This window comes from Balaenoptera musculus, chromosome 20, assembly GCF_009873245.2.
Source record: "Balaenoptera musculus isolate JJ_BM4_2016_0621 chromosome 20, mBalMus1.pri.v3, whole genome shotgun sequence".
Lineage (NCBI taxonomy): Eukaryota > Metazoa > Chordata > Mammalia > Artiodactyla > Balaenopteridae > Balaenoptera > Balaenoptera musculus.
This window is the reverse complement of record NC_045804.1, coordinates 46508422-46536409: the sequence shown is the minus strand read 5'-3', so window position 1 is coordinate 46536409 and position 27988 is coordinate 46508422. Positions and strand designations below refer to the sequence as shown.

The following is a 27988-nucleotide window of genomic DNA, read 5'->3' as shown; positions in this document are numbered from 1 at the left end:
AAGGAAGACCCAGATATAGAAAACAGGAGATCCAACACAGAAGAGAAGAACTTCACAGTTCGATTGGTGAAGGGGGATCCTAGGAAGAGAGCTGTACAACCAGCAGAGAGGGAAAATGATATATACTACAGCAGGTCACAAAGCTCTGGGAAAGACTTTTTTTTGAGGGGGAAGGTGAAATTGATAGACTACCTTATATGTCTGAACATTTTAAAAGAGATTTAAAAACTAATGAAGAGCCAGAGGAGAAGTTGGCAGAGTCCATAGAAAACTAAGCAAATGCAGCTATTAACTATGGGCAAAACAAACAGTTGCATAGGAAAATAAATGTAATCATAGCTTACTACTTGAATAAGCTGCAAATCTGTGGGTACCATCTGTATAGACAGGCATAATAAAGTTTTTTGCATGATTGATTTTTTTTTTTTTACATTTTAACTTCATGTAAATTACTGAGGACAGATAGAAGGCAGTGGGGGTGAGTGCACTCGACAGAGGGGTGGGAGAGATAATAATTTAAGGGGGGTGGGGACTTCCCTGGTGGGTCCAGTGGTTAAGACTCTGCGCTCCCGGTGCAGGGGGCCCGGGTTCGAACCCTGGTCAGGGAACTAAGATCCTGCAGGCCACAACCAAGACCTGGAGCAGCCAAACATATAAATAAATAAATAAAAATTAAAAAAAAAAAAAAACTTAAGGGGAAGGGTGAGGGGAGGTGCAGGTTTCCTCCCTGTAGCCTGGATCCTTAGCAAGGGGTAGGGCTGTATCTGAAGACCTGGGAAATAAATGATCATCTCAGAGGCTGGGCATGCACTCCAATACTGTGTCTTTCACAGAAAGCTGGGGAGGGTACACTAAGTCATGGCTTTTAGAGCCAGACTACTTGGATTTAAATCGCAGATTTTCCACTTACTAGCTATGTGGTCTTAGGCAAGTTACTTGACTTCTCTGTGCCCCAGTACCCTCACCTGCGTAATGGAATGATAGAAATAGGATTATCATGAGAAGTAAATGAATTAATGTTAATGTGCTTAGAAAAGTGCCTGGGGGTGTCTTCCCTGGTGGCGCAGTGGTTAAGAATCTGCCTGCCAATGCAGGGGACACGGGTTCGAGCCCTGGTCTGGGAAGATCCCACATGCCGCGGAGCAACTGGGCCCGTGAGCCACAACTACTGAGCCTGAGCTCTAGAGCCCGTGAGCCACAACTACTGAGCCCGCGTGCCACAACTACTGAAGCCTGCGCACCTAGAGCCCGTGCTCTGCAAAAGAAGCCACCACAGTGAGAAGCATGTGCACCGCAATGAAGAGTAGCTCCTACTCGCCACAACTAGAGAAAGCCCGCGCGCAGCAACGAAGACCCAACACAGCCAAAAAAGAAAAGAATCCGCCTGCCAGTGCAGGGGACACATGTTCAATTCCTGGTCCGGGAAGATCCCACATGCTGTGGAGCAACTAAGCCCATGCACCACAACTACTGAGCTGGCGTGCCACAACTACCAAAGCCCGCATGCCTAGAGCCTGTGTTCCACAACAAGAGAAGCTACCGCAATGAGCAGCCCGCGTACCTCCGCAAGGAAGTGTAGCCCCTGCTTGCGGCAACTAGAGAAAGCCCACGTGAAGCAACGAAGACCCAAGGCAGCCAAAAATAAATATATTAATTAATTAATTAATTTTAAAAACACAACACTGTAAATCAACTATAATTCAGTAAAAAAATAAAAATAAAAATAAACATAGGGGCTTCCCTGGTGGTGCAGTGGTTGAGAATCTGCCTGCTAATGCAGGGGACACGGGTTTGAGCCCTGGTCTGGGAAGATCCCACATGCCGCGGAGCAACTAGGCCCGTGAGCCACAATTGCTGAGCCTGCGCGTCTGGAGCCTGTGCTCTGCAACAAGAGAGGCCGCGATAGTGAGAGGCCTGCGCACCGCGATGAAGAGTGGCCCCCACTTGCCGCAACTAGAGAAAGCCCTTGCACAGAAACGAAGACCCAACACAGCCATAAATAAATAAATAAATAAATAAATAAATAAATAAATAAAATTAAAAAAACAAAAACAAAACCCATAAAAAGCGTTTAAAAAATAGTGCCTAATACAGAGTAAATGCTATATAAGGGCTAGCTATTATTACTGCATGCACAATTATGTAAATATTGAGTATTAGTCTCACCAAAATAATAATGTAATCATATTGAGAGGGTGGGGTAGTGGAAGGGTGTACCTGTGTACGAGAGGCCAAGGGGAGAGTTGGACTTCCACTTTTTTTTTTTTTTTTTTGTCTCTCCACGCCGCTTGCAGGATCTTAGTTCCCCAACCAAGGATCGAACCCACTTCCCCTGCATTAGAAGGCGGATTCTTAACCACTGGACCACCAGGGAAGTCCCTACTCAAACTTTCTGAGTCTGGGTTTCTCATAAGTAAAATGAAGATAGTAATACCTATTTTGTAAGGTTGTTTTGAGGGTTAAATTAGCTAATTTATTTATTAACTTTTTATTTTGAAATACCTTTTAGACTCACATGGAAGTTGCAAAAATAGCACAGAGCGCATAAAGATAAACATATAGATCGATGGGATAGAACTGAGAGTCCAGAAACAAACAAATGGTCAGTTGATTTTTGACAGAGAGGAAAGAGTACCTTTTTAACAAATGGTGCTGGGACAACTGAATATCCACATGCAAAAGAATGAATTTGGACCCCTATCTCACACCACACACAAAAATGAACTCAAAGGGAATCATAGACCTACAGGTAAGAACTAAAACTATAAAACTCTTAGAAGAAAACATAGGATTACATCTTTGTGACTTGGGTTAGGCAATGATTTCTAAGATTTGACACTGAAATCATAAGCAATAGAAGAGAAGATTTGATGAGTTAGACTTTATGCAAATTAAAAACTTTTTTGCTTCAAAGAATACCATCCAGAAAGTGAAAAGATAATTCAAAAAACAGGAGAAAAATTTTGCATATCATATATATGACAGGGAACTTGTATCTAAAATATGTAAAGACAACTCAATTTTTAAATGGGCAAAGGATCTGAAAAGACATTTCTACAAAGAAAATATATATGTATTACAACAGGGATGAACCTCAAAAACATGCTAAGTAAAAGAAGCCAGTCACAAAGTGACAAGAGTCACTATTCTATGATACCCTTTATATGAAATATCCAGATCAAGGAAATCTGTAGAGACACAAAGTAGATTAGTAGTTGCCTAGGGCTGAGGAGTAGGAGGTGGGAGGATGTGGGGAGTGAGTGCTAAGGAGTACAGGGTTTCTTTTGGGAATGATGAGAATGTTCTGGAACTAGGTAGAGATAATTGCACAATTCTGTAAATATACTAAAAAACATTGGATTGTATACTTTAAACAGGTGAACTTTATGGAATGCAAATTATTTCTCAATAATGCTGTTTAGAAAATAGTACAGAGAGTTCCTGTGTACTCTTCACACACTTGAGAACTTCTTACATAACAATAGTAGGACAATCAAAACTAGGAAACTGACATTAGTACAATACCATTAATGAAAACAGACAATATTAGAATTTTACCAGGTTTTAGAATAATGCCTGGCACATAGTGGACCTTATACAAGTGGTAAGGACTTCACTACAATGACAATGATGAACATCATAAAGATGATGCTGCACTTTCTATTGCAGCCAGGTTGATTGGCTGGCTGTTTTCCTAACATGCCATGCTTGTTTCTCTTTCTAAACTCTAACCCTAGTAGTTACCACCACCTGGGATTCCTCTTTCTTTCCTCTTTCTCTACCTCCTCAAATCCTTCATATCCCCCACCTCCATCACATCTTTAATAATGCTCCTCTCTCTTCTTTGAACTATATGAACCTCCACACCAGCCGATATTTGCCTGGACTCTCCTTTGCATATTTCTCATTTTCTCTTTTGAGTCCCAAATTCCCAACTAGATGAAGAACCTGTATGGGTTACAAGTCCTCTGCATCCTCCACAATAAACTTGGTGTGAGTTCAAACAAACTTATCTGTTAAGTCAGATTCAAAGTTGTTATCAGAAAATAGAGCAAGAGGCATGAAAATTAAAACAAGGAAGGCAGGAGATGGAGGGCAATTCAAGCAGCAAGACATAGAGCCTGAGGGAGTCAAGAAGCTTTTATAGGGTATTCATTATACACTTCATAGGGTAGTCGTTGCCAGAGAGATAAAATAGGAATGAAGATGGAGGGGGAAAAACACCCAGCAATGTTGTTCCCCAAGGCCTCTTTTACTTTTGTAGGTTCATTGACTAACTCCTCCTTGACATGATAGGCAGGGTTATATACCCTGGCCCCGAATTCCCATCACAGGGCATTGTGAGAGCCTGGGTTCTCGTCTACCACCCAGTTTCCTGGGGAGGTCCTTGAGGTTGGCTTCCCCCTCCCACCCCCCCGCTCCCGGCGCCCCCACTCCCTTCCCCTCTTCACCCCCCCCCCACCCAACGCTTGACACAATAGTAGGCATTCAGTAAATGGTTCTTGAATGAATGAATGAATGTATGAACAAAAGACTGATTGACTCGTAGTACTGCACCTCAAGTCTACACATATGAGACTAGACACAGAATAATGTGCAAACTTCGACAAATTTAGTAAAACTCTGGAGGCTTGGGCTTCCGTCGGACAGACGCGAGTCGCTGCTGAGGCCCCAAGAGACAGCTCCAGAAACGCGGAAGGCGGGGCTTGCGCCTATTCCGACCGCACCCCCTCGCGTCCAAATAGTCCCGCCCGTGGATCCGCCCCCTCCGGCACGAATTGCAATTCTAATTGGTGAACTCTCTAATCCGTCTGAGCACACCGGTGCCTATTGGGTCAACTGCTGAAACCGGGTTGCGCACTTCCTGGCTTTGGCAACGCGGAGCGGACGTCGACTTGCCGCCATTGCCCTGCAGGGAAGCGGCTGTTTGTGTGAGGGGCTGTAGGGGTACGTGGCGGGCTTTAAGGGCCGGGCTGCGGGAGGCGCGCGGTTGGGGTCGGGCTGAACGGCCGGAGGGATCGGGCCGGGCTGGACGCACTCTGAGCGAGGCGGGACTGCAGGCCGTGGGTTTCGACGTGTTCCTGCTGCCCCTCTTGCGGGCCCGGGCCCTGTCGTTAATTTTTTTCTTCCGCTGCTCCCCAGATTCTCCGGGTATGGCCGGAGTATTTCCTTACCGAGGGCCGGGTAACCCGGTGCCTGGCCCTCTAGCCCCGCTGCCAGACTACATGTCGGAGGAGAAGCTTCAGGAGAAAGGTGAAGAAAGCGTGCGGGAGCGGCGCCTGAGGGCGGGTGTGCGCGTGCGCGCAGCGGGTTTGGCCCCTTTCCCCGTTTTGGCAAGTGTCAAAACATTAGGTGTTAGCGCGCTTATTGGCCCCCATTTATTTTTTACATCTAATCAAGTCTCTAAAACCACCTATTTAAAAAAAGTAAAAGCGTCTATCATTTGCAGGCACTGATCCAGACGATGAGGATACAATAGCGATACAGACAAAACCCCTTCCCTTACAGGGTTTAAGTTGCAATGAGGGAGATGGACAGTAAAAAAAAAACTTTAATTATGTTATGACAGAAATGCTAGGCAATGATAAATGTGATGAAGAAAAAAAATAAAGCAGAGCGAGTAGACAAGAGAATTGTCAGGGAGGGCTTCTGCCGGGTGCTTGCCCTCTGTCATACATCCTGACAGGAGATTACCCTAGGGCAAGAGGCGGGGGTGGTTAGGCTAAGGGTGTGCAGTTCTTTAAACTGAGGTGTCCTTGTAGCCCGAAAATGGCAGCAATTGCAGGCCAAGCGCTATGCAGAAAAGCGGAAGTTTGGATTTGTGGATGCTCAAAAGGAAGACATGCCTCCAGAACATGTCAGGAAGATCATTCGAGACCATGGAGACATGACCAACAGGAAGTTTCGCCATGACAAAAGGGTGTACTTGGGGTAAGGAACATGCTGGAAGTCTTTCATTTGGGGTTTGGCCCCTTTCCCTTCTCCCTGTCTCTTACGTTTCAGTCCTAGATAGCTGCTCTGTCATTTTGGGACTTTAATGTTCTGTGACAGCTCATCTGAGTGGTTATCAAAGAAGGGAGAAAATCACTAGAATTTTGTCATAATTTCCAGATCTTCCAGTTTTGCTTTTTTTTTTTTTTTTTTTTTTGGTAAATTAATCTTTATTGGAGTGTAGTTGATTTACAACGTTGTGTTAGTTCCTCCTGTACAGCAAAGTGTATCAGTTATATGAATATATATATATATATATCCACTCTTTTTTAGATTCTTTTCCCTTATAGGTCATTACAGAGTGTTAAGTAGAGTTCCTTGTGCTGTACAGTAGGTTCTTTTTTTTTTTTTTTTTTTTTTAATTTTTTAAAATTTATTTTGGTTGCGCTGGGTCTTAGTTGCGGCACGCGGGATCTTTAGTTGCAGCATGTGGACTTCTTCTTAGTTGCGGCATGCGAACTCTTAGTTGCGGCATGCCTGTGGGATCTGTTTCCCTGACCAGGGATCGAACCTGAGCCCCTGCGTTGGGAGCATGGTGTCTTACATACTGGACCACCAGGGAAGTCCCAACAGTAGGTTCTTATTAGTTATCTGTTTTATATATAGTAGTGTGTATTTGTCAATCCCAGTCTCCCAATTTATCCCTCCCCCACTTCCTCTTTGGTAAGCATAAGTTTGTTTTCTACATCTGTGACTCTGTTTCTGTTTTGTAAATGAGTTCATTTGTACCACTATTTTTTAAGATTCTACATATAAGCGATATCATATTTGTCTTTGTCTGACTTACTTCACTCAGTATGACAATCTCTAGGTCCATCCATGTTGCTGCAAATGGCATTATTTCATTCTTTTTTATGGCTGAGTAATATTCCATTGTATAGATGTATCACATCTTCTTTATCCATTCATCTGCCGATGGACATTTAGGTTGTTTCCATGTCCTGGCTATTGTAAATAGTGCAGCAGTGAGGATCAGGGTGCATGTATCTTCGAATTATGTTTTTCTCTGGATATATGCCCAGGAGTGGGATTGCTGGATTATATGGTAGCTCTATTTTTAGTTTTTTTTTTTTTTTTAAATGTTATTTATTTATGTATATATGTATATATGTGGATCTAGAGACTGTCATACAGAGTGAAGTAAGTCAGAAAGAGAGAAACAAATATCGTATATTAATGCATGTATGTGGAACCTAAAAAAATGGTACAGATGAGCCAGTTTGCAGGGCAGAAGTTGAGACACAGATGTAGAGAATGGACATATGGACACCAAGGGGGGAAAACTGCGGTGAGGTGGGGATGGTGGTGTGCTGAATTGGGCGATTGGGATTGACATGTATACACTGATGTGTATAAAATTCATGCCTAATAAGAACCTGCAGTATAAAAAAACAAACAAAAGAACTAATACTAAACTTTCATTGGGTTATTTGTATGGAAATATGTTAATATAAATGTTTCAGACATTACATGAAATTTCTAAAAATCTTATATTTGTATTTGTATGGAAATATGTATGGAAATATGTTAATATAAATGTTTCAGACATTACATGAAATTTCTAAAAAAAAAATGTTATTTATTTATGTATATATGTATGTTTGTATGTATTGGCTGCGTCGGGTCTTCCTTGCTGCGTGCGGGCTTTCTCTAGTTGCGGCGAGCGGGGGCTACTCTTTGTTGTGCTGCGCAGGCTTCTCATTGCGGTGGCTTATTTTGTTGTGGAGCATGCGCTCTAGGCGTGCAGGCTTCAGCAGTTTTGGTGCTCGGGCTCAGTAGTTGTGGCTCGTGGGCTCTAGAGCGCAGGCTCAGTAGTTGTGGCTTGTAGGCTCTAGAGCGCAGGCTCAGTAGTTGTGGCGCACGGGCTTAGTTGCTCCGCGGCATGTGGGATCTTCCCGGACCAGGGCTCGAACCCGTGTCCCCTGCATTGGCAGGCGGATTCTTAACCACTGCGCCATCAGGGAAGCCCTATTTTTAGTTTTTTAAGGAACCTCCATACTGTTTTCTATAGTGGCTGTACCAATTTACATTACCACCAACAGTGTAGGAGAGTTCTCAGTTGTGTTCTTTATTGCCCTGATTTTTTTTCCTGATCTGGGACTGGAGCTTTTAATTTGTCCTGTTGATGCTTTGATAAGATGTCTCTATCTTTGAGTGGGTTAAAGCCCAGAGCAGGACACCTGTACATTCCTGTTTCTTGTAATTCGTAAGTGACCAGAATCTTCAGGTTCGGGGGTAGTTAACTCTTGAGGTCTCTGTACTCTTGTTTTTCTGTGTCCCCAAGGTGGGTGAGTACAGCTACAAATACCTTAGCAGATCCCTTTTCAATTTTTACACAAAAATGTTAGCCACTTGGGCTTCCCTGGTGGCGCAGTGGTTAAGAATCTGCCTGCCAGTTCAGGGGACAGGGGTTCGATCCGTCGTCCGGGACGATCCCACATGCCGCGGAGCAGCTAAACCCGTGCACCACAACTACTGAGCCTGTGCTCTAGAGCCCGCGAGCTGCAACTACTGAAGCCTGCGTGCCTAGAACCTGTGCTCTGCAACAAGAGAAGCCACCACAATGAGAAGCCCGCGCACCTCAACGAAGAGTAGCCCCCGCTCGCCGCAACTAGAGAAAGCCCCCATGCGGCAGCGAAGACCCAACGCAGCCAAGAATAAAATAATAAAATAAATAAATAAATAAATTTATTTAAAAAAAAGTTAGCCACTTAATGAACTGGTCTAAGACAGCTGTGGAAGTTTTGTTTATTTCAAAAATATTTTTGAGATCTGTGCTGTATGCCAGGGATATAGCGGTAAACGGGAAGTAATGGCCTTTCTGGAGCTTATAGCCTAGTGACATAATAGACAATGGTTAAAGTGTGGTGAACGTTTTATTATTTTTTATGGAAAGCTATGGAGAGAATAGACTGTGAGGTAGCCTAAAAGCTGTCTGTTAAGGGAACAGCTGTTGATTTAGAGGGACTGAAACCCAGTATTGTGGGACAGTGATGTTTAAGAAGAAAAGTGGCACAGCTGGAGGTGGGGAGGCAGAGTTCCTGGTCACGGAGGGCCTGTGTACTAACTTTGGGGGTTTGGACTGTAAGACCGGTTTTCTGTGGAATGTGATACTGTGCTACCTTGTGGCTTCTCTGCATGGCACAGGTAGCAGAACACCTTGTCACTTCTAATCATCTGTCTTTCTGTTGTTGCAGTGCCCTAAAGTACATGCCCCATGCAGTCCTCAAACTCCTGGAGAACATGCCTATGCCTTGGGAGCAGATTCGGGATGTGCCTGTGCTGTACCACATCACTGGAGCCATTTCCTTTGTCAATGAGATTCCCTGGGTCATTGAACCTGTCTACATCTCCCAGTGGGGGTGAGAAGGGCTGGAACATGGTGTGTGGTGGTGGTGGTTGCGGAGGCAGTGGGTAGAAACCGTTATGTGCCATTATCGACTTCCAGGTCAATGTGGATTATGATGCGTCGAGAAAAAAGAGACAGGAGGCATTTCAAGAGGATGCGTTTCCCCCCTTTTGATGATGAGGAGCCGCCTTTGGACTATGCTGACAACATCCTAGATGTTGAGCCACTGGAGGCCATTCAGCTAGAGCTGGACCCTGAGGAAGATGCCCCTGTGTTGGACTGGTTCTATGACCACCAGCCATTGAGGGACAGCCGGAAGTGAGTGATGGTCGGAGTTACCACTCCTGTGAGGGTTTTGGAACTCCAGAAGGGGTCCTGGGAGAGCAATGGGTAGTATGGCTTGGCTAGCTAGTGTATCTACCTGACACGGGCCTCTGTTTTTTCCCTAGGTATGTGAATGGTTCCACTTACCAACGCTGGCAGTTCACACTGCCTATGATGTCCACTCTCTACCGCCTGGCCAATCAGCTCCTGACAGACTTGGTAGATGACAATTACTTCTATCTGTTTGATCTGAAGGCCTTTTTTACCTCCAAGGCACTCAATATGGCCATTCCTGGAGGCCCCAAATTTGAGCCTCTTGTCCGAGACATCAACCTACAGTAAGTTGGAGAGAGTAGAGATTTTAGGTACCTTGGGTTAAATAAAATCTAATCTTTTTAAAAAAAATTTACTTATTCATTCATTCATTCGTTCATTCATTCATTGATTGGCTACGTTGGGTCTTTGTTGCTGCACCGGGCTTTTTCTAGTTGAGGTGAGCGGGGGCTACTCTTTGTTGCAGTGCAAGGGCTTCTCACTGCGGTGGCTTCTCTTGTTGCAGAGCGTGGGCTCTAGGCTCACGGGCTTCAGTAGTTGCAGCCCGTAGGCTCAGTAGTTGTGGCTCGTGGGCTCTAGAGCACAGGCTCAGTAGTTGTGGCGCACGGGCTTAGTTGCTCCGCGGCATGTGGGATTTTCCTGGACCAGGGCTCGAACCCGTGCCCCCTGCATTGGCAGGCGGATTCTTAACCACTGCGCCACCAGGGAAGTCCCATGAAATCTCATCTTGATCCTTAAGATCCCATTGTAGTTTCCAAACTGGCCAACTAGTCTGCTCATCTTTGATTTTGCACCCTAGGGATGAAGACTGGAATGAATTCAATGATATTAACAAGATCATCATCCGGCAGCCCATCCGCACTGAGTACAAGATTGCTTTTCCTTACTTGTACAACAACCTTCCACACCATGTCCACCTCACCTGGTGAGAGAGCTAGAACCTAGCTGGGGGAAAGGAGAGGTGGGCATTTAGGTTGGGCCAGGGCAGGAGTACCTTGGCTGACTCTTCTTTCATTTTAGGTACCACACTCCTAATGTTGTGTTCATCAAAACTGAGGATCCTGATTTGCCAGCTTTCTACTTTGATCCTTTGATCAACCCAATTTCCCATAGGCACTCTGTCAAGGTGAGAGGAAGGGACGTTTGACCTCAGCTCTTCAAGAGAGACTTCCTGTCCGAGCAGAAGCATTACTAGATAAAAATTCAGCTAGAGGGAGACATGTTTTCCATCCTTAAGTGTTCCCCTCTAGCTGTAAGCTAACGTGAGAGTTTGGCACTTGGCTCAGACCAAGTTATTGGTATTATCTTGTTTCTGTGATTATCCATTTGGGTTTTATCATTTCTCCTCTGGGACTCTACGTGGTCTTATTCTGGTCTGTTTCCAGTGTGTTCTTTTTTTTTTTTTTTTTTTAAATCCTCTGTTGAGCTGTAATTCACTACCACACAATTCACCCATTTAAAGTGGATAATTCGGTGGTTTTTCGTTTATTCACAGACTTGTGCAACCATCACCACAGTTAATTTTAGAACATTTTCATTTCCTCAAAGAGAAACCCTGCACCCATTAGTAGTCACTGTATTTCCCTTGAATCTTCCTTGCCTAGGTAACTGCTAATCTGCTTTCTGTCACTGTAGATTTGCCTATTTTGGATATTTCATATAAATGAAATCATCCAGTATGTGGTCTTTTGCGGCTGTGTCTTAACACTTAGCATAATGTTTTTGATGTTGATCCATGTTCCATTATGTTCTTAACATGAACAGATCTCCTTCCCCAAGCCCAGTTTTTGGAGCTTGGACAGGAGGTGATTGCAGTGTTCACCTCTTCCTGGTATTGGAGGGTCCTCTGGGAGACCTTTTGCTGGTGAGCCAGTTGGGATGTGAGGAGTGCTGCTTGCTTTCCTGGTTGGCCCTGCCTTGTTCTCTGCTCCCTTGGCCCCCTTTGCCCTGGCCCTTCAGGGTTTCTCTTGTCAGGCAGCTCAGTTTCCATGGCAGATGTAGCCACTGCACTTGGCCCCAGAGAGTTTCCCTCTGATCCCAAGTGTCTGCCCAGTTCAGTGGGAGCTAAATACACCCTCGGGGGTTCTTCTTTCAGAGTCAGGAACCATTGCCAGATGACGACGAGGAGTTTGAGCTCCCAGAGTTTGTGGAGCCCTTCTTGAAAGACACACCCCTCTACACAGACAATACAGCCAATGGCATTGCCCTGCTTTGGGCCCCACGGCCCTTCAACCTACGCTCTGGTCGCACCCGCCGGGCCCTAGACATTCCTCTTGTCAAGAACTGGTAAGGCGTCTACCTGCGGGGGTGGGGGGGGCGCGGATGGTAGTGGATGTACAGGAGGAAAGACTCCAGCTGGGTGGGCGTACAGCCTTTAGCAGAGCAGCTGGAAGGAGAGATGGGCCAAGCTCTGGTGGGCTTGTTTTTTCAGGTATCGGGAGCATTGTCCTGCTGGGCAGCCTGTGAAAGTGAGGGTCTCCTACCAGAAGCTGCTTAAGTACTATGTGCTGAATGCCCTGAAGCACCGGCCCCCTAAAGCGCAAAAGAAGAGGTGAGGTGCCCTAGGGCCCCTACTCAGACTTTTTCCGTTCCAGAGATAATCAGGAGTCTAACTCTCACTCCTTATTCCCACCCCAGGTATCTGTTCCGTTCCTTCAAAGCCACCAAATTCTTTCAGTCTACAAAGCTGGACTGGGTGGAGGTGGGGCTGCAGGTTTGCCGCCAGGGCTACAACATGCTCAACCTTCTCATTCACCGTAAAAACCTCAACTATCTGCACCTGGACTACAACTTCAACCTCAAGCCCGTCAAGACGCTCACCACCAAGGTACCTGCCTTGGACCTTAGGGGTCTCCTGGGCTGAGGGGTAGACTGGCTTTGCCCTGGCCGCTAAGGAGGGCATACATCCAGTCCAGACTGCTGCTGACTAACGTTGTTTCTGTCCTTGGCCTCTTTTCCAGGAACGAAAGAAATCTCGTTTTGGGAATGCTTTCCATCTGTGTCGAGAGGTTCTGCGCTTAACTAAGCTGGTGGTGGACAGTCATGTGCAGTATCGGTTGGGCAATGTGGATGCCTTCCAGGTGAGGCTAGGAATTCCCAGTCCCGGCTCCAGGTGGGGAAGCTGGGTGAAGCCTGGGCTGATCGTGGATCTGGCTCTAGCTTAAAGCCTGATGGGGCAATTGTGTTGCAGCTGGCAGATGGGTTGCAGTATATCTTTGCGCACGTGGGGCAGCTGACGGGCATGTACCGGTACAAATACAAGCTGATGCGGCAGATTCGCATGTGCAAGGACCTGAAGCATCTCATCTATTACCGCTTCAACACGGTAGGACCCTGCCCTCGTATATTCATGTTCTCAGATCCACCTTAATTTTTACATCTAGTCAGGACTCTTTCCAGGCACCTGTTCGGAGAGAGGCTCTGAGTGTTTCATTACTGCCCTCATCTTGTGAATCTCAACACTTCCGCTCAAAGCCTACTTTTAGGTCTAAATAGAGAATCTCAGTGACTGGTTTCTTCACTTACTCCATTTTAGATATGGAGGTCTCAGAGTTTTCCCATTTTTTCCCTTAACTGCCATATATGTGCTCTTTGCCCCACCTCTGCCCAATTTTCTGTTGTTGTCTGAATGAATTGCTAACTTGTATTCTTGACTTCTGCTTGGAATCCTAGGGCCCGGTAGGGAAGGGCCCTGGCTGCGGTTTCTGGGCTGCTGGCTGGCGGGTCTGGCTGTTTTTCATGCGTGGCATCACCCCTTTGCTGGAGCGATGGCTGGGTAACCTCCTGGCCCGGCAGTTTGAAGGTAAGTGGTTTTCTCCGTGTCCAGCTTCTCCCATTATCACTTCAAGGGTAGATCATGTGTGTTCCTGTTCTGTCCCTTGTCCTTGTTCGAGACTGAGAATCCCTTCCTGTTGGATTGCCTCTAAGACCCAGTCTCCAATGAGTCTGACCTCGTATTCTGGGTCTTGGGCTTCGCTTTGGGGCCTTGAGGCTATCGAGCATTTACAGGATGGAAATTCCTCAGAAGCGTAGTTCTGAATATCTGACGTATCTTGTCTTGCATGTGCTGGGCTTTGTTTATACTTACTGATTTCATTATAACCATGGTAAACAGCAGCATGAAGGTAGAGACGCTTATCAGGAGCAACAAATCTTGCTTTTACTCACTTACACTTCTAGGCCGACACTCAAAGGGGGTGGCAAAGACCGTAACAAAGCAGCGAGTGGAGTCACATTTTGACCTTGAGCTTCGGGCAGCTGTGATGCATGACATTCTGGACATGATGCCTGAGGGGATCAAACAGAACAAGGCCCGGACAATCCTGCAGCACCTCAGTGAAGCCTGGCGCTGCTGGAAGGCCAATATTCCCTGGAAGGTGGGTGTCTCCCCAACTCCGAGGAGGCATAGACATCATCTTCCTGGGCTCAGGATGACCACTTCTGGAATGTCTTAGGGGGCCATGTGGCTCCCATCACTTTCTCATTGTGCCTTTTGCACTTTTAGGTCCCTGGTTTGCCAACACCTATAGAGAATATGATTCTTCGATACGTGAAGGCCAAGGCTGACTGGTGGACCAACACTGCGCACTACAACCGAGAACGGATCCGCCGTGGGGCCACTGTAGACAAGACTGTTTGCAAAAAGAACCTGGGACGCCTCACTCGGCTCTACCTGAAGGCAGAACAAGAACGGCAGCACAACTACCTAAAGGTTGGGCAGAGTAGGCTGGGCTTGGTGTGCGGGGGTGGGCAGGAGGGTGGACTGCAAAGTTGGGACCGTACCTTGCCCTGGTGGGACTGGGCTGTGGTGGGAAGCTAATTCTCATGTCCACCTTGCAGGACGGGCCTTACATCACAGCAGAAGAAGCGGTGGCAGTGTATACCACCACTGTGCATTGGCTGGAAAGCCGTAGGTTCTCACCCATCCCGTTCCCCCCACTCTCCTACAAGCACGACACCAAGTTGCTCATCTTGGCCTTGGAGCGGCTCAAGGAAGCTTACAGGTGAGAAGTAGAGTAGACAGGCTCCTGTGGGGAGGTGACGGGGGGAGAATGGCATCATCGTCAGAGTCCAAAGAAAGAAGGCCTTTCTGGGGATGGCTTCTTCTTGGTTTTCCCTTTGACCTTTACCCTTGCCTTGTCAGTGTGAAGTCTCGGTTAAACCAGTCGCAGAGGGAGGAGCTAGGTCTGATCGAGCAAGCCTATGACAACCCCCACGAGGCATTGTCCCGCATCAAGCGTCACCTCCTCACACAGAGAGCCTTTAAAGAAGTGAGTCAGATACCTGCCACGTTTTCCTTTGGCTTTGTGATTCATTCATGGCACCCAGGGTGGCAGGTTGCCTCAGGTGATTGGTGGGTTGGTGTGAGCCAGCTTCCTTGTCCCACAGGTGGGCATTGAGTTCATGGATCTCTATAGCCACCTGGTGCCCGTGTATGATGTGGAGCCACTGGAGAAGATAACTGACGCCTACCTGGACCAGTACCTGTGGTATGAAGCTGACAAGCGCCGCCTTTTCCCACCCTGGATCAAGCCTGCTGACACAGAACCACCTCCTCTGCTTGTTTACAAGTGGTGCCAAGGTAAAACTTTTCTGGAATTGCCCTTGAGGAAGGGAGATGAATTAAGTTCTGTGTGAAAAATCTCATCCAGTCAGCATAATTAGTTTACTTTCTTGGTGCATGGTACCAAGGAAACGGTGTTGATGTTACATTGAGCACAGCTGACTCTCCTAGCAATACAGATGAATGAATGGAGTGGTTGTGTGATCGGGTTATGAATGTGATAGCTCCTGTAGGCACTAGTTCTGAAAGGGAATTTCTAACCTGCTGGAGACCTGTGTTTCCTACTCCTCAGGCATCAATAACCTGCAGGACGTGTGGGAGACAAGTGAGGGCGAGTGCAACGTCATGCTGGAGTCACGATTTGAGAAGATGTATGAGAAGATAGATTTGACCCTGCTTAATCGGCTGCTGCGCCTCATCGTAGACCACAACATAGCCGACTACATGACAGCCAAGAACAACGTTGTCATCAACTACAAGGTGTGTCTTGGGGGCAGGGTGGCAAGGAATTGGGGGAGGGGTGGTTGTCTGGCCCACTGAGTTGGGATTTGCTGGGGGGAGGGCAAAAGAGGATGGGCCCCGAGAAGCCTGGGACTTGGCCATGGATAAGAGTTGTCTTTCTTTCTAGGACATGAACCATACGAATTCATATGGGATCATTAGAGGCCTGCAGTTTGCCTCATTCATCGTACAGTACTATGGCTTGGTTATGGATTTGCTTGTGTTGGGATTGCACCGGGCCAGTGAGATGGCTGGGCCCCCTCAGATGCCAAACGATTTTCTCAGTTTCCAAGACATAGCCACCGAGGCTGCCCACCCCATCCGTCTCTTCTGCAGATACATCGATCGCATCCATATTTTTTTCAGGTGAGGGCTTGCCTGGATTCTTATCCTTGCAGGGTGTTGAGGTATATGCCCAGCGTCTGGAAGCAGCTCTTGTACTTGCTGCTGGGTTGGGGCTCTAAAATGGGATGAAGTCCTGTGAGTAGGGTGCAGGTTGGGGGTGGCCCCCGTCTGTGGAGCTGTAGACCTCATGAGATCCCAGTGTACTTGGCCCTCAGCAACGCACCTTGTCTGGTGTAGGTTCACAGCAGATGAGGCTCGGGACCTGATCCAGCGTTACCTGACAGAGCACCCTGACCCCAACAATGAAAACATCGTTGGCTATAATAACAAGAAATGCTGGCCCCGAGATGCCCGCATGCGCCTCATGAAGCATGATGTCAACTTGTGAGTCTAAATTGGGGCCGTGGGAGCTGGAAGGATGTCAACCTGAGGGACCCAGAGGACAATTAGAGGGAATTTATAAGGTGCTGTCCTGGGTGGGAGGGTGTACTCTGTCAGGATATCATCAGTCTGGCCTTTGAAGGGAAGTTCCTTCTAGGAGACTGATGTGACCCTATGTTCTCTGTGGGCAGGGGTCGGGCAGTGTTCTGGGACATCAAGAACCGTCTGCCACGCTCAGTGACTACAGTTCAGTGGGAGAACAGCTTCGTGTCCGTCTACAGTAAGGACAACCCCAACTTGCTGTTCAACATGTGTGGATTTGAGTGCCGCATCCTGCCTAAATGCCGCACCAGCTATGAGGAGTTCACCCACAAGGATGGGGTCTGGAACCTACAGAATGAGGTACAGCCTGGAGCGGGACCAGGGGGTAGTAGGAGTAGCATTACCATGCCTGTACATCCTGCGTAGGTGGGGGTGAGGTATACTGCACACCTTTTCATTGTCAGTCGGTTGAGCTCTGTTGGGAGGGTAGGGCTAAGTGGTGGTTCTTGTTCCTGTGGCAGTTCCAGAGATAGTTAACCTTGACCTTATGGTTTAGGTTACTAAGGAGCGAACAGCTCAGTGTTTCCTGCGTGTGGATGATGAGTCAATGCAGCGCTTCCACAACCGTGTGCGTCAAATTCTGATGGCCTCTGGCTCCACCACCTTCACCAAGGTACATACAGCAGTAGTGTCCTTTGTCCGTCTCACATCCCTTTCAGCTCTTTCCTCCTTTGCTCTCCTTTCTTCCCAACTGTGTCCAGTGTACTAGTCTCCATGCTTCATGGTACAGCAGCTTAGAGTGTCAAATCACCTCACAGTTGTTTCCTGAGAATTCCCTGTAGGAAATCTACAGCCTACTTCTGTGTAGTTGTGATGATTCTAAGTTAAGGTAAGAGTAGAAATTGGATTTTTAAATTTGAACAAAAATCACCATTTTTGCATTGTCCCCAGGCTTGTTATCCAGATCATACAGTTTATCTTTTGACCAGTAACATAACGTACATGTTAAAAAGCAAGTATAATGAGCTATATCTCAGTGTTTATTTCCCCTTCAGTTGTTTCCAAAGGCCCAGCCGAAGGCAGCTGGAATTGAAAAAGAGTAATCTGAGGATTTGTTAACTGTGTGTGCTTAAGTTTCTGCAAGGTTTAAAAAGTCGCCTTGCTCTTTTCTGCTGTCTTCCCGTTCCACTAATGGTGCACGTGAATGTCCTGGCTGGTACTCTCTAGAGCATCAGTAATGCCAAAAAGAGAGGGAAGTGCTAGGTTGTTACTAGGTTGTGTTCCAAAGTCACTGTCCGGTTTCTAACTCTAATAATGAGGCAGGGTTACACTGGTGAATTTGAAATCATTGATGATCACAGAACGGGCAAAACTGTGAATTTCACAGGCAAGTTAAACAAGTGTAGTGATGTGATCAGCCCCAGATTTGCTGTGCAACTCAAAGATCTAGAAAAATGGCAGAATATTCTGCTCTTGCCCCATCAGTTTGGTTTCATTGTACTGACAGCTCAGCTGGCATTGTGGTCCACAAAGAAGCAAGACATAAAAACACACAGGGGAAAAAAACAAACAAAAAACACGGGGAATTCTTTTTCTAGGAACGTAATGCATACATAGAAATAAAATGCCTCAGTGGATTAAAAAAAAAATCATATCATCCTGGTTTCTCTTAGAATAACTCTTAGCTGTAGCATTTTCTTTTCTTCTGGCCTTCATATACCTTTAAATATGCAGCATATAAAGAAGGTTTCCAATATTTTAGTAATAGTTCTGTTAAGGATACATTTTTTTTATCTTAATATTCCTTACCTCAAGTCTCTCACGATACATTTTCTTTTTTGAGTATAGTGCAGGGAAAAAGTGTTTGTCTTTTTAGGTTGGTTTATATTGTCCAAGAGTCAGATAACAGGAATTGTGTAACTCATTCATTCCATTTGTGTTTGTTGATAGCCACTGTGTTCAAGGCATTACACACACACTATATGTGACATACAGTCTCTGCCTTCCAAGAGCTCACTACCTAGTTGGAGAGACAAATGCATAGTCGAGAACTACAGTACAATGTGTTTATAGAGCTCTTGTGTTACTTGGGAATCTGTGAGAATCCTCAAGTTCATGACTGTAGCCCAGTCTGGGAGAGGAAGAGAGAAAGACTTCCTGAAAGAAATAACACGTGAGAGGCAGGTGAGGGAGAGCATTCTTTCAGCCAGAGGTATGAAGAGGTAGCCAGCGTGGTACGTGTGAGGCCATAAAAAGTTTGGGTTTACGGCAGTAAAACTGTGGAGGAGATGGAGACTGGATACGTAAGCAAGAGCTAGATCATGGAGGGCATCACGTGCCTTGTTAAGAATCCCATAAGGGGGGACTTCCCTGGCAGTCCAGTGGTTAAGACTCTGTGCTCCCAATTCAGGGGGCACAGGTTCGATCCCTGGTTGGGGAACTAAGATCCCGCGTGCTGTATGGCGTGGCCAAAAAAAAAAAAAAATCCCATAAGGGTCTTGAGTGTGGGAGTGACTTTTTCAGGTTTCCGTTCCATGTTAGGTGGTTCACTCGTGCAGCTGTGGGGAAGATGGATTCAGAAGAGGAGGAAAGATGAGGTCTGGGGACTACTGCTGAAGTCCCAGATAGAAATGATGAGAACCGTGAACGTACGCAGAGGGGAACAGATTTGATAAATAGTAGGTACAGTCAGCAGAGCTTCATTTTGGTGACATGCCAGAGGGAAAGGTAATCAAAATAACATTCCGTTTTTGGCATGGGTGACTAGGTGAATGTTGGTGCCATCAACTGGAAGACTACAGGAAGAAGAGCAGGTTTAGGAGAGAAGATAAATGGATTTAGTTTGGGATATAAAAAGTTTGACGTTCCTGAGAACATCCAGATAGAGGTTCCAGCAGGCACTTATTTATATCATATTTCTTCAATTCCAAAATAAATATATGTGTGTGTGTATTTAGTGGTACCTCTTAGATTTGATGAAAAGCATTATGAGTTTGAAGCTCCAGGGAGAGAAATGAGGTGAGAAAGTAAGAGTGACCAGGGGGAACTTAGAGGTTCCTATAGGATGTCCAAGTGGAGATAACTTTGGAATCTGAAGCTTGGGGAAGATGTCTGGGTTGCAAATATAGATTTAGGAGTCTGTCAATATAAAGGAGATGGTTGAAAACTCAAGAGTGAGCAAGATTATCTGGGGAAAGTGTCAGGAGCGAGAAGAGCAGAGGGATGAGTTTGGAACCGTAGGGAACACTGAGCAGCGTGGCCAGACTGGGAGAGTGCCAGGCCATGGATGCCAAGCCTGTCAGGAATTGGGATGGGCACTTAACAGTGTCAGTTGCCTAAGAGTGTTTCAGTCAGATAAGGCCTGACAAGTATCCATTGGATTTGGCAGTCAGGACGTCATGGATGACCTTAGCAAGAGCTGTTTCAGAAACATGGGGATAAATGCCAGATTGCAGTGGGTGAGGCTTTATGGGAAGTGAGGGAGTGGAGATGGCAAGGACTGTCAGTTTGCCAGAGCAGGAGGAGGAGGAGGAGGGACATTAGACGCCACCTAGAGGGAGATAGACGTCAAGGCAGGTATTTTTAAATGGGAGTGATGGGAGTATGTGTACAGTAAGGAGCCAGTAGCGGTTCAGAGTGCAGCAGAGAAGTGTGGTAGGTGACGGAACGGTGTCTGCTCAGCAGGCATAGAGTAAAGGGAAAACAGAGGGAAGCATCCTCTGAACCTAGTAGAAAGAGGTCTGCATAGTTGTGAACGTAGATAAGTTTAGTGGGAAGTTATAACAAACCTTGCATTTTTCAGCTTCACCTGGGGTGGAGTGAGGGGCAGGGGGTGCTGGACTTGAGCACAGTGGTGAGGGTGTGATTTGATTGTTGAAGAAACTGCACTGAGGGTTTTAAGAGAGTGAAGACAACTGTGAGTGAGTGTGGGCTCTTCCCAGAACTACTCAGCTTCTCAAGCTCTCAGCAACGGGCTGGAGAAGGTGGATAGATTGTAGTGCTGATTTAGGATTAGGGTTTTGCCAGAGGGCTGTTGTGGAGTGGTAAGGGGTTGGATGCAGGGGAATCAAGGGTGCTGGCCCCTATTGGAATCCTGGATATTGGGAGGGAGAGAAGGAAGAGACCAGAAGAGGCCAGTGGCCTTGGGAAAAAGTACAGGGATCAAAGGAATATATGTGTGAGAGGTAAGCACCTGAGTAAAGGAGGAATGTCAGAGGTCAGGGAGGCAGTTTAATATAGTCCTTAGAATAATGGGTTCTGGAGTCAAACTGGGTTTAGTCATAGTTCTACCACATTACTCTTGGGATCTGGGTTAAGTCACCCACCCACTCTGGGCCTTAGTTACCTCATCCATAAAATGAGGGTACTGATATGCTAGCTAGCTCAGAGGGCTTTTGCGACAAATGCTTATAATAAGCTATATTACTCAACAGATTTTGTAATGTTTGCTGTCATTGATTAGAGGGATCTCAGAGATTATGATCAGATAGTACAGTATTGGAATTTGTTTCCTGAGGTGTGTTAAGGTAAAGCAGTTCTTGTAATAAAATTTCTTGGTCCTCCAAGGTTGATAATAGAAGGGAAATCTCCAGTAGGGCTAGAGGTGACTGGACCTTGTGGCGCTATTCTTGTCCTTCCCCCCAGACTCACTTGTAATTATTACTGATGGGGGCACTTGAGGTGCTACCCCCATTCTTGCTTTATGTACCTGCAGTGCAGTAGCCCAGGCTTGGAGCCAAGACTCCTTCAGACCTAGTAGTAGCTATGAAATAAGACTGGAACATTTAAACAAGACTTCGATACGGGCCAGGAATAACAGAAGGAAAATAGAAATGCACCACATTAGATCATCTGACTTACAAGGTGCAGCCTACTTAGCTTTAGCTTATGAAGGACCGTAAGGCCACCTTGCTGCTGAGTTCCCTGTCTTCCCACAAACAGCATTCTCTCTGTCCTTCACCAGGGAATCCCTTTAAGCATGTGTAGATGACTTAAAGTCTAAAGCCAAGAGGAAAAGAACATCTTTGCCTGGCAGTAGATGTATTTCTCTGTTCTTGTTTTGTTTTGACTTTTATTTTACATTATTTATTTTTTGAAAACTTTGTGTTTTTAGAGCACCTTTAGATTTATAATAAAATTGAGAGGAAGGCACAGAGATTTCCCATTAACCCCTGCCCCAACATGTGCAGAGCCTCCTCCATTATCAACATTACTCACCAGAGTGGTACATTTTTTTTACCAAGGATGAGCCTACATCGACACATCATAACCACCCAAAGTCCTTAGTTTACCTTAGGGTTCACTGTTGGTGGTATATATTCTGTGGGTTTGGGCAAATGTATAAGAACACATATCCATCATTAAAATATCATAGTATTTTTACTGCCCTAAAAATCCTCTGTTCTCTGCCTGTTCATCTCCCCTGCTCCAGCTATATGTTTAGTTTTAGATGGAAAAAATTTGTTGTCTAATGTACCATGGTTCAAAAGGACACAGTAAAAGTTCCCATTAATTTTTCTACCAGTTATGTTTTCACTTACAGTAAAAAGAAATTAAATACTAACAGAACCCAGAAAACACCCAGAATCCCATCATCGTAACATCAGTTTTATTTTCCACATTCCCGTCCAAGTTGGTCATGTGCCATGATGGGCAGGTTATGTGAATTGAATTTGTTTTTTTTATGAAGACTTAATATGTGTCAAGTTCTTACCATGGTACCTAGTACATGGAATCACTCAGTGTTATTCTCTTTCTTGCCTCCCCTCATCCCCAGGAACTTCTGCTATTCTTAAAGGAATGTGATACTCCTTGGGAATTCATACTTACTCCCTTCTGGGAATAAAGCACTGGTAACTGCAGCAGAACTGGAGTGTTCTGTGATACAAACCATGCAGCTTGTGATTCTAAGGACCAAATACAGTCAGAGAACTTACTAAGACTCGGAATTGTCTCACTGAAGTCTGTTTGCTTTATTCCCAGATCTAGCCCATTCTGGTCCCCAGCTCTCTGCTCTTGTTGCTATAGGTCTGTTGCCTTGGTTGTCTCATCCTGAGCACAAGCTAGATGCTCAGTTTTGCTTTTGTGATTTGATTCAGGCTGTTAACCTCATCCAGGAGTCACTTCATCCTGCCTGTCTGAATACTATTTGCTCAAGGCTAATTCCTGTGATAACTCCAGCCAATGTGATCTTTCACTTCAACAATTGCCTAGCAAACGTATTCCTTACCATAAAGTGTTGATTATATCGTTTGGTATTTTGTGGTTGCTCTCTTTTTCAAAGATTGATCTTTTGGTTTTATTGATTTTCTTTTTTTAATTTAATGTATTTATTTTTGGCTGCGTTGGGTCTTTGTTGCTGCGCGTGGGCTTTCTCTAGTTGCAGTTATCGGGGGCTACTCTTCGTTGCGGTGCTCGGGCTTCTCATTGCTGTGGCTTCTCTTGTTGTGGACCACGGGCTCTAGGTGCACGGGCCTCAGTAGTTGTGACGCATGGGCTTAGTTGCTCCGCGGCATGTGGGATCTTCCCGGACCAGGGCTTGAACCCTTGTCCTCTCCATTGGCAGGTGGATTCTTAACCACTGCACCACCAGGGAAGCCCTGTATCCCTCAAATTTTGATAGGTTTTCATTTTCATTCAGTTAAAAATGTTTTCTAATTTCCCTTGTGAGTTCCTTTTTTGTCGTTTTTTGTTTTTTTTTTTTTACTCAAATTATATATGTATTTTTAAATTTTATTTTATTTTATTTTATTTATTTGGCTGCATCGGGTCTTAGTTGCGGCACGCAGGGTCTTCAGTCATGGCATGCAGGATCTTTCAGTTGCGGCATGCGAACTCTTAGTTGCGGCATGCATGTGAGATCTAGTTCCCTGACCAGGGATCAAACCCGGGCCCCCTGCACTGGGACTATGGAGTCCTAACCACTGGACCACCAGGGAAGTCCCTCCCTTGTGAGTTCTTATTTTACCCATAGGTTACTTAGAAGTGTGTTGTTCAATTTTCAAATATTATTTGAGGGGTTTTCCAGGTATTTTTCTTTTATTAGTATCTAGTTTAATTCCATTATGGTCAGAAAACACTCTTTTTGATCTTAGTTTTCTCAAATGTATTTAGACTTGTTTTATGGTTTAGCATATATGGTGACTGTCTTCGTGTATACTTGAGAAAGAATCTGTATTCTGCTTTGTTGGGTTTTACAAATGTCATTTAAGTTTAGTCAAGTGATTGTGTTGTTCAAGTCCTATGTCTTTTTTTTTTCTTTTGTCTATTTCTATCAATTACTGAGAGAAGATTGTCATAAGTTGTGGATTTATTTCCCTTTTCAGGTTCCTCTTTTTATTTTTGGCTTTAGAGACACCATTCACTTTGTTAAAGACATCCAAGCTTATAACATAAAGACACATGACATTTTTCCAGAAATTTATATCTTTTTTGAGCACAGAAGAATGTCTGAAGTTCAGACTGCTCTGGTATCTTTTAAATATTTAGTCAAAGTTGGGCAAAGCATAATTGGCTTGGCTTACAGGTGGAAAACCAAGAAGGGAGTCATCAGGAGATGAGCAGGCTTAGGGGAGTAGGGAGCCATCTCATTGAGACCAAAATGCAAACTGACAAACTTTTTGTCCAAGAACCTGCATATGGGTGATGACCAAGGAGTGTGCCAGGTGGAATGCTGTATCATGTACCTGAAGATACAGCTAGAATTAGAAATGAACTTTACAACTGGTGCACACATAGACATGTCAATAGATAGAAGCAACTCTGTTGACACCCCAGCAAGGAATATGTATTGTTCATACTGTTGGGCATAATTATATAATTTTTTTTTTGAATCTTATGCTTCAACAGTTCCATGATTTTTTGCTTCGTATATTTTGAAGCTCTGTTATTAGGTATGTAATATATTTATTATTTTTTTAAAGATTTAATTTTATTTATTTTTTGCTGCGTTGGGTCTTCATTGCTGTGCGTGGGCTTCCTCTGGTTGCGGTGAGCGGGGTTGCTCTTCGTTGCTGTGCACGGGCTTCTCCTCGCAGTGGCTTCTCTTGTTGTGGAGCACGGGCTCTAAGCCTGCAGGCTTTAGTTGTGGCATGCAGGCTCAGTAGTTGTGGCGCACGGGCTTAGTTGCTCCATGGCATGTGGGATCTTCCTGGACCAGAGATTGAACCCGTGTCCCCTGCATTGGCAGGCGGATTCTTATCCACTGCACCACCAGGGAAGTCCCTAAGTATGTAGTATATTTAGAGTATTATATGTTCTTAATGAATTGACTCCTTTATCATCATGAAATATTCCTCTTTATTCCTTGTAATATTCTCTGTTCTGAAGTCTACTTTGTCTGATATCAGTAGTGCCCCTCTAGCTTTGTTTTGTGTGTGCATGGATGTCTTTTTCCATCCTTATACTTTTAATCTGTGTCATTATAATGAAAGTTAACTTCTTATAGATTGCATTTAATTGGTTCTTGCTTTTTAAATTCAGTTTAACAGTCTTTGCCTTACAAATAGTCTAAACACTCCAGTTAAGTTTAATATGACTGTCAGTGTCGTTGAGTTTAAATCTGCCATCTCGTTCTCTGTTCTTTATTCTGCTTTTTTCCTCTTTTCCTGCCTTCTTTTTTATTTATTTTTTAAACAGGAGAAAATCAAAGGAAAGTTTCATAACATATATATGTGGGAGAGACCCAGGAAAACTAACTCATTTTCCTGCCTTCTTTTGGATTGAGTGGGGTTTTGGTATGATTTTAATTTATCTCCACACTTTGCTTTTATTAATACACTTCTTTGTTTTTTATTGGTTGCTCTAGGGTTTACAGTATATATCTCTGACTTACTGTGACCACTAGTCTACTATCACGTTACATATTGTACGAGAACCTTTCAATAATATACTTTCATTTTCCTCCTCAATCTTTGTAGTGTTTGTGTTTTTTTGTTTGTTTTGTTTTTGTTTTTTTTTTTGGTCACGCCCCACGGCATGCAGGATCTTAGTTTCCTGACCAGGGATCAAACCCGTGCCCCCTGCAGTGGAAGTGAGAAGTCTTAACCACTGGATGGCCAGGGAAGTCCCTGTAGTGTTTTTGTCATATGTTTTAACTGTACCTGTATTATAAATGCAGTGATACTTTGTTACTGTTTTGGCTTTAAACAACCTTTTTATCTTTAACAGAAATTACAAAATGAGAAAAAAATGTCTTGTACATTTTACCCACATACTTACTATTTCTGGTGTTCTCCATTACTTTATGTAGATCCAGATTTCCATTTGGTATTGTTTTCCTTCTTTTTTTTTTTTTTTTTTTTTTATAAGTTTATTTATTTATTTATTTATTTATAGCTGTGTTGGGTCTTCGTTTCTGTGCGAGGGCTTCCTCTAGTTGCGGCAAGCGGGTGCCATTCTTCATCGCGGTGCGCGGGCCTCTCACTATCGCGGCCTCTCTTGTTGCGGAGCACAGGCTCCAGACGCGCAGGCTCAGTAATTGTGGCTCACGGGCCTAGTCGCTCCGTGGCATGTGGGATCTTCCCAGACCAGGGCTCGAACCCGTGTCCCCTGCATTGGCAGGCAGATTCTCAACCACTGCGCCACCAGGGAAGCCCTGTTTTCCTTCTGCTTAGAGAATTTCCATTAACGTTTCTTGTAGTAAAGGTGTACTGGCAATGAATACACTCTGCTTTTGTTTGTCAGAAAAAGTGTTTATTTTGCCTTCATTATTTTTACTGCAGCTTTACAATGTTGTTAATCCCATCTGTACATTTTAAAATTTCAGATATTGTAATTTTTATCTCTAAAAGTTTCATTTGGGTCTTTAACATCTTCTGTTTCTTTCCTCATTATGTTCATGTTTTTCTTTATATACTCAAGCATAATTATAAAACGTTTAATAGCTGTTTTAAGGTCTTTGTCTACTAATTCCATCATCTGTTGTTTCCAGGTCTGTTTGTACTGATTGATTTTTCTTCTGTTTATGGGTAATTTATTCCTACTTCTTTGTATGCATCCAGTTTTTGATTGGATGCTAGAAATTGTGTAATTTATATTGATTTATGGATTTTGTTATATTCCTTTAAAGAGTGTTGGGTTGTGTTCTGGTGTACAGTTCAGTAACTTGTGGTTTAGTCTGATCCTTTTGAGGCTTGCTTTTAATTTTAAGCTTCTTGGTTCTAGTGAATCCAGAGCACCCTTTCTTCTGGGGCTAATTTATCTCCACTACTAAGTTGATAACTTTCTATGGCCTATACCTAATTCCCATTTATTACAAAGTCTCTGTATGGCTGGCGAGAACACAAACTGTTGTCAACCTTATGTGAGCTGTGGGACTTGTTCAGCTTACTGATCTGGTGGTGGTTCTTTCTTTGACCTCGGAGGTTTTTTGTTTTTTTAACATCTTTATTGGAGTATAATTGCTTTACATTGTTGTGTTAGTTGCTGCTGTATAACAAAAAAATATGAAATGATTCACGAATTTGCGTGTCATCCTTGCACGGGGGCCATGGTAATCTTCTCTGTCTTGTTCCAGTTTTAGTGTATGTGCTGCCGAAGCAGGCACGACCTCGGAGTTTTACAGCCTGCAAAGGGATCCCTTCCTGGGTCTTCAAAGATCTCTCTCTCTCTCTCTTTTTTTTTTTTTGTTGCGCTGTGCAGCTTTTGCAGTATCTCAGTTCCCTGACCAGGGATTAACTGGCGCCACAGCAGTGAAAGCCCAGAATCCTAACCACTAGGCCACCAGGGAACTTGCAGATCTCTTTCTTTTTTTTTTTTAAGTATAACTGACTTACAATATTATGTTAGTTTCAGGTAAACAATATAGTGATTTGCTCTTTTTACACATTACAAAATGATCACCAGGATAAGTCTAGTTACTATCTTTCACCACACAAAGTTATTATAATATTCCCTATACTGTACATTACATCCCCATGACTTACTTATTTTATAACTGGAAGTTTGTACCTCTTAGTCTCCCTCATCTATTTCACTCATTCCCCCACCCTTCCAAGTATCCGTGTTGTTGCAAATGGCAAGATTTCATTCTTTTTTTATGGCTGAGTAATATTTCTGTGTGTGTATGTGTATATACACATACCACATCTCCTTTATCCATTTATCTATCAATAGACATTTAAGTTGCTTCCATATATTGGCTATTGCAAATAATGCTGCAGTTAACATGGGGATGCACATATCTTTTCGAATTAGTGTTTTTGTTTTCTTCAGATAAATACCCGGGAGTAGAATTGCTAGATTGTATTTTTAATTTTTTGAAGAACTTACATACTGTTTTTTGTAGTGTCTGCACCACTTTACAGTACCATCAGTAGTACGCGAGGGTTCCCTTTTCTCCACATCCTTGTTAACGCTTGTTACTTGTCTTTTTGATATAATAGCCATTCTGACAAGTGTGAGGAGACATCTCATTGTGGTTTTGATTTGCATTTCCT

The 27988-nt window shown here is 44.5% G+C and overlaps 1 protein-coding gene, 1 non-coding gene and 1 pseudogene across 2 annotated transcripts in view; 2 read left to right on the top strand and 1 right to left on the bottom strand.

Moving 5' to 3' along the window:
* Window positions 1–4856: 4856 nt before the first annotated feature.
* PRPF8 (pre-mRNA processing factor 8) overlaps window positions 4857–27988 on the top strand; it is a 36303-nt gene continuing 13171 nt past the window's right edge. Inside the window, exons 1-24 of the mRNA XM_036838320.1 lie at window positions 4857–4947; window positions 5143–5253; window positions 5763–5931; window positions 9189–9353; window positions 9440–9658; window positions 9790–10002; window positions 10518–10643; window positions 10739–10844; window positions 11814–12004; window positions 12150–12269; window positions 12356–12545; window positions 12679–12798; window positions 12909–13043; window positions 13391–13520; window positions 13898–14094; window positions 14223–14429; window positions 14558–14721; window positions 14862–14988; window positions 15107–15299; window positions 15574–15761; window positions 15910–16148; window positions 16365–16511; window positions 16700–16910; window positions 17107–17223. Coding sequence (XP_036694215.1) covers window positions 5154–5253; window positions 5763–5931; window positions 9189–9353; window positions 9440–9658; window positions 9790–10002; window positions 10518–10643; window positions 10739–10844; window positions 11814–12004; window positions 12150–12269; window positions 12356–12545; window positions 12679–12798; window positions 12909–13043; window positions 13391–13520; window positions 13898–14094; window positions 14223–14429; window positions 14558–14721; window positions 14862–14988; window positions 15107–15299; window positions 15574–15761; window positions 15910–16148; window positions 16365–16511; window positions 16700–16910; window positions 17107–17223 — 3774 coding nt within the window. The 5' untranslated portion in view covers window positions 4857–4947; window positions 5143–5153. The remainder of the gene's footprint in view (window positions 4948–5142; window positions 5254–5762; window positions 5932–9188; window positions 9354–9439; window positions 9659–9789; window positions 10003–10517; window positions 10644–10738; window positions 10845–11813; window positions 12005–12149; window positions 12270–12355; window positions 12546–12678; window positions 12799–12908; window positions 13044–13390; window positions 13521–13897; window positions 14095–14222; window positions 14430–14557; window positions 14722–14861; window positions 14989–15106; window positions 15300–15573; window positions 15762–15909; window positions 16149–16364; window positions 16512–16699; window positions 16911–17106; window positions 17224–27988) is intronic.
* LOC118887474 lies at window positions 17742–18316 on the top strand (annotated as a pseudogene).
* Window positions 26990–27096, bottom strand: LOC118887623. Its single transcript, XR_005018097.1, has one exon. It is a non-coding gene; the product is annotated as a U6 spliceosomal RNA (small nuclear RNA).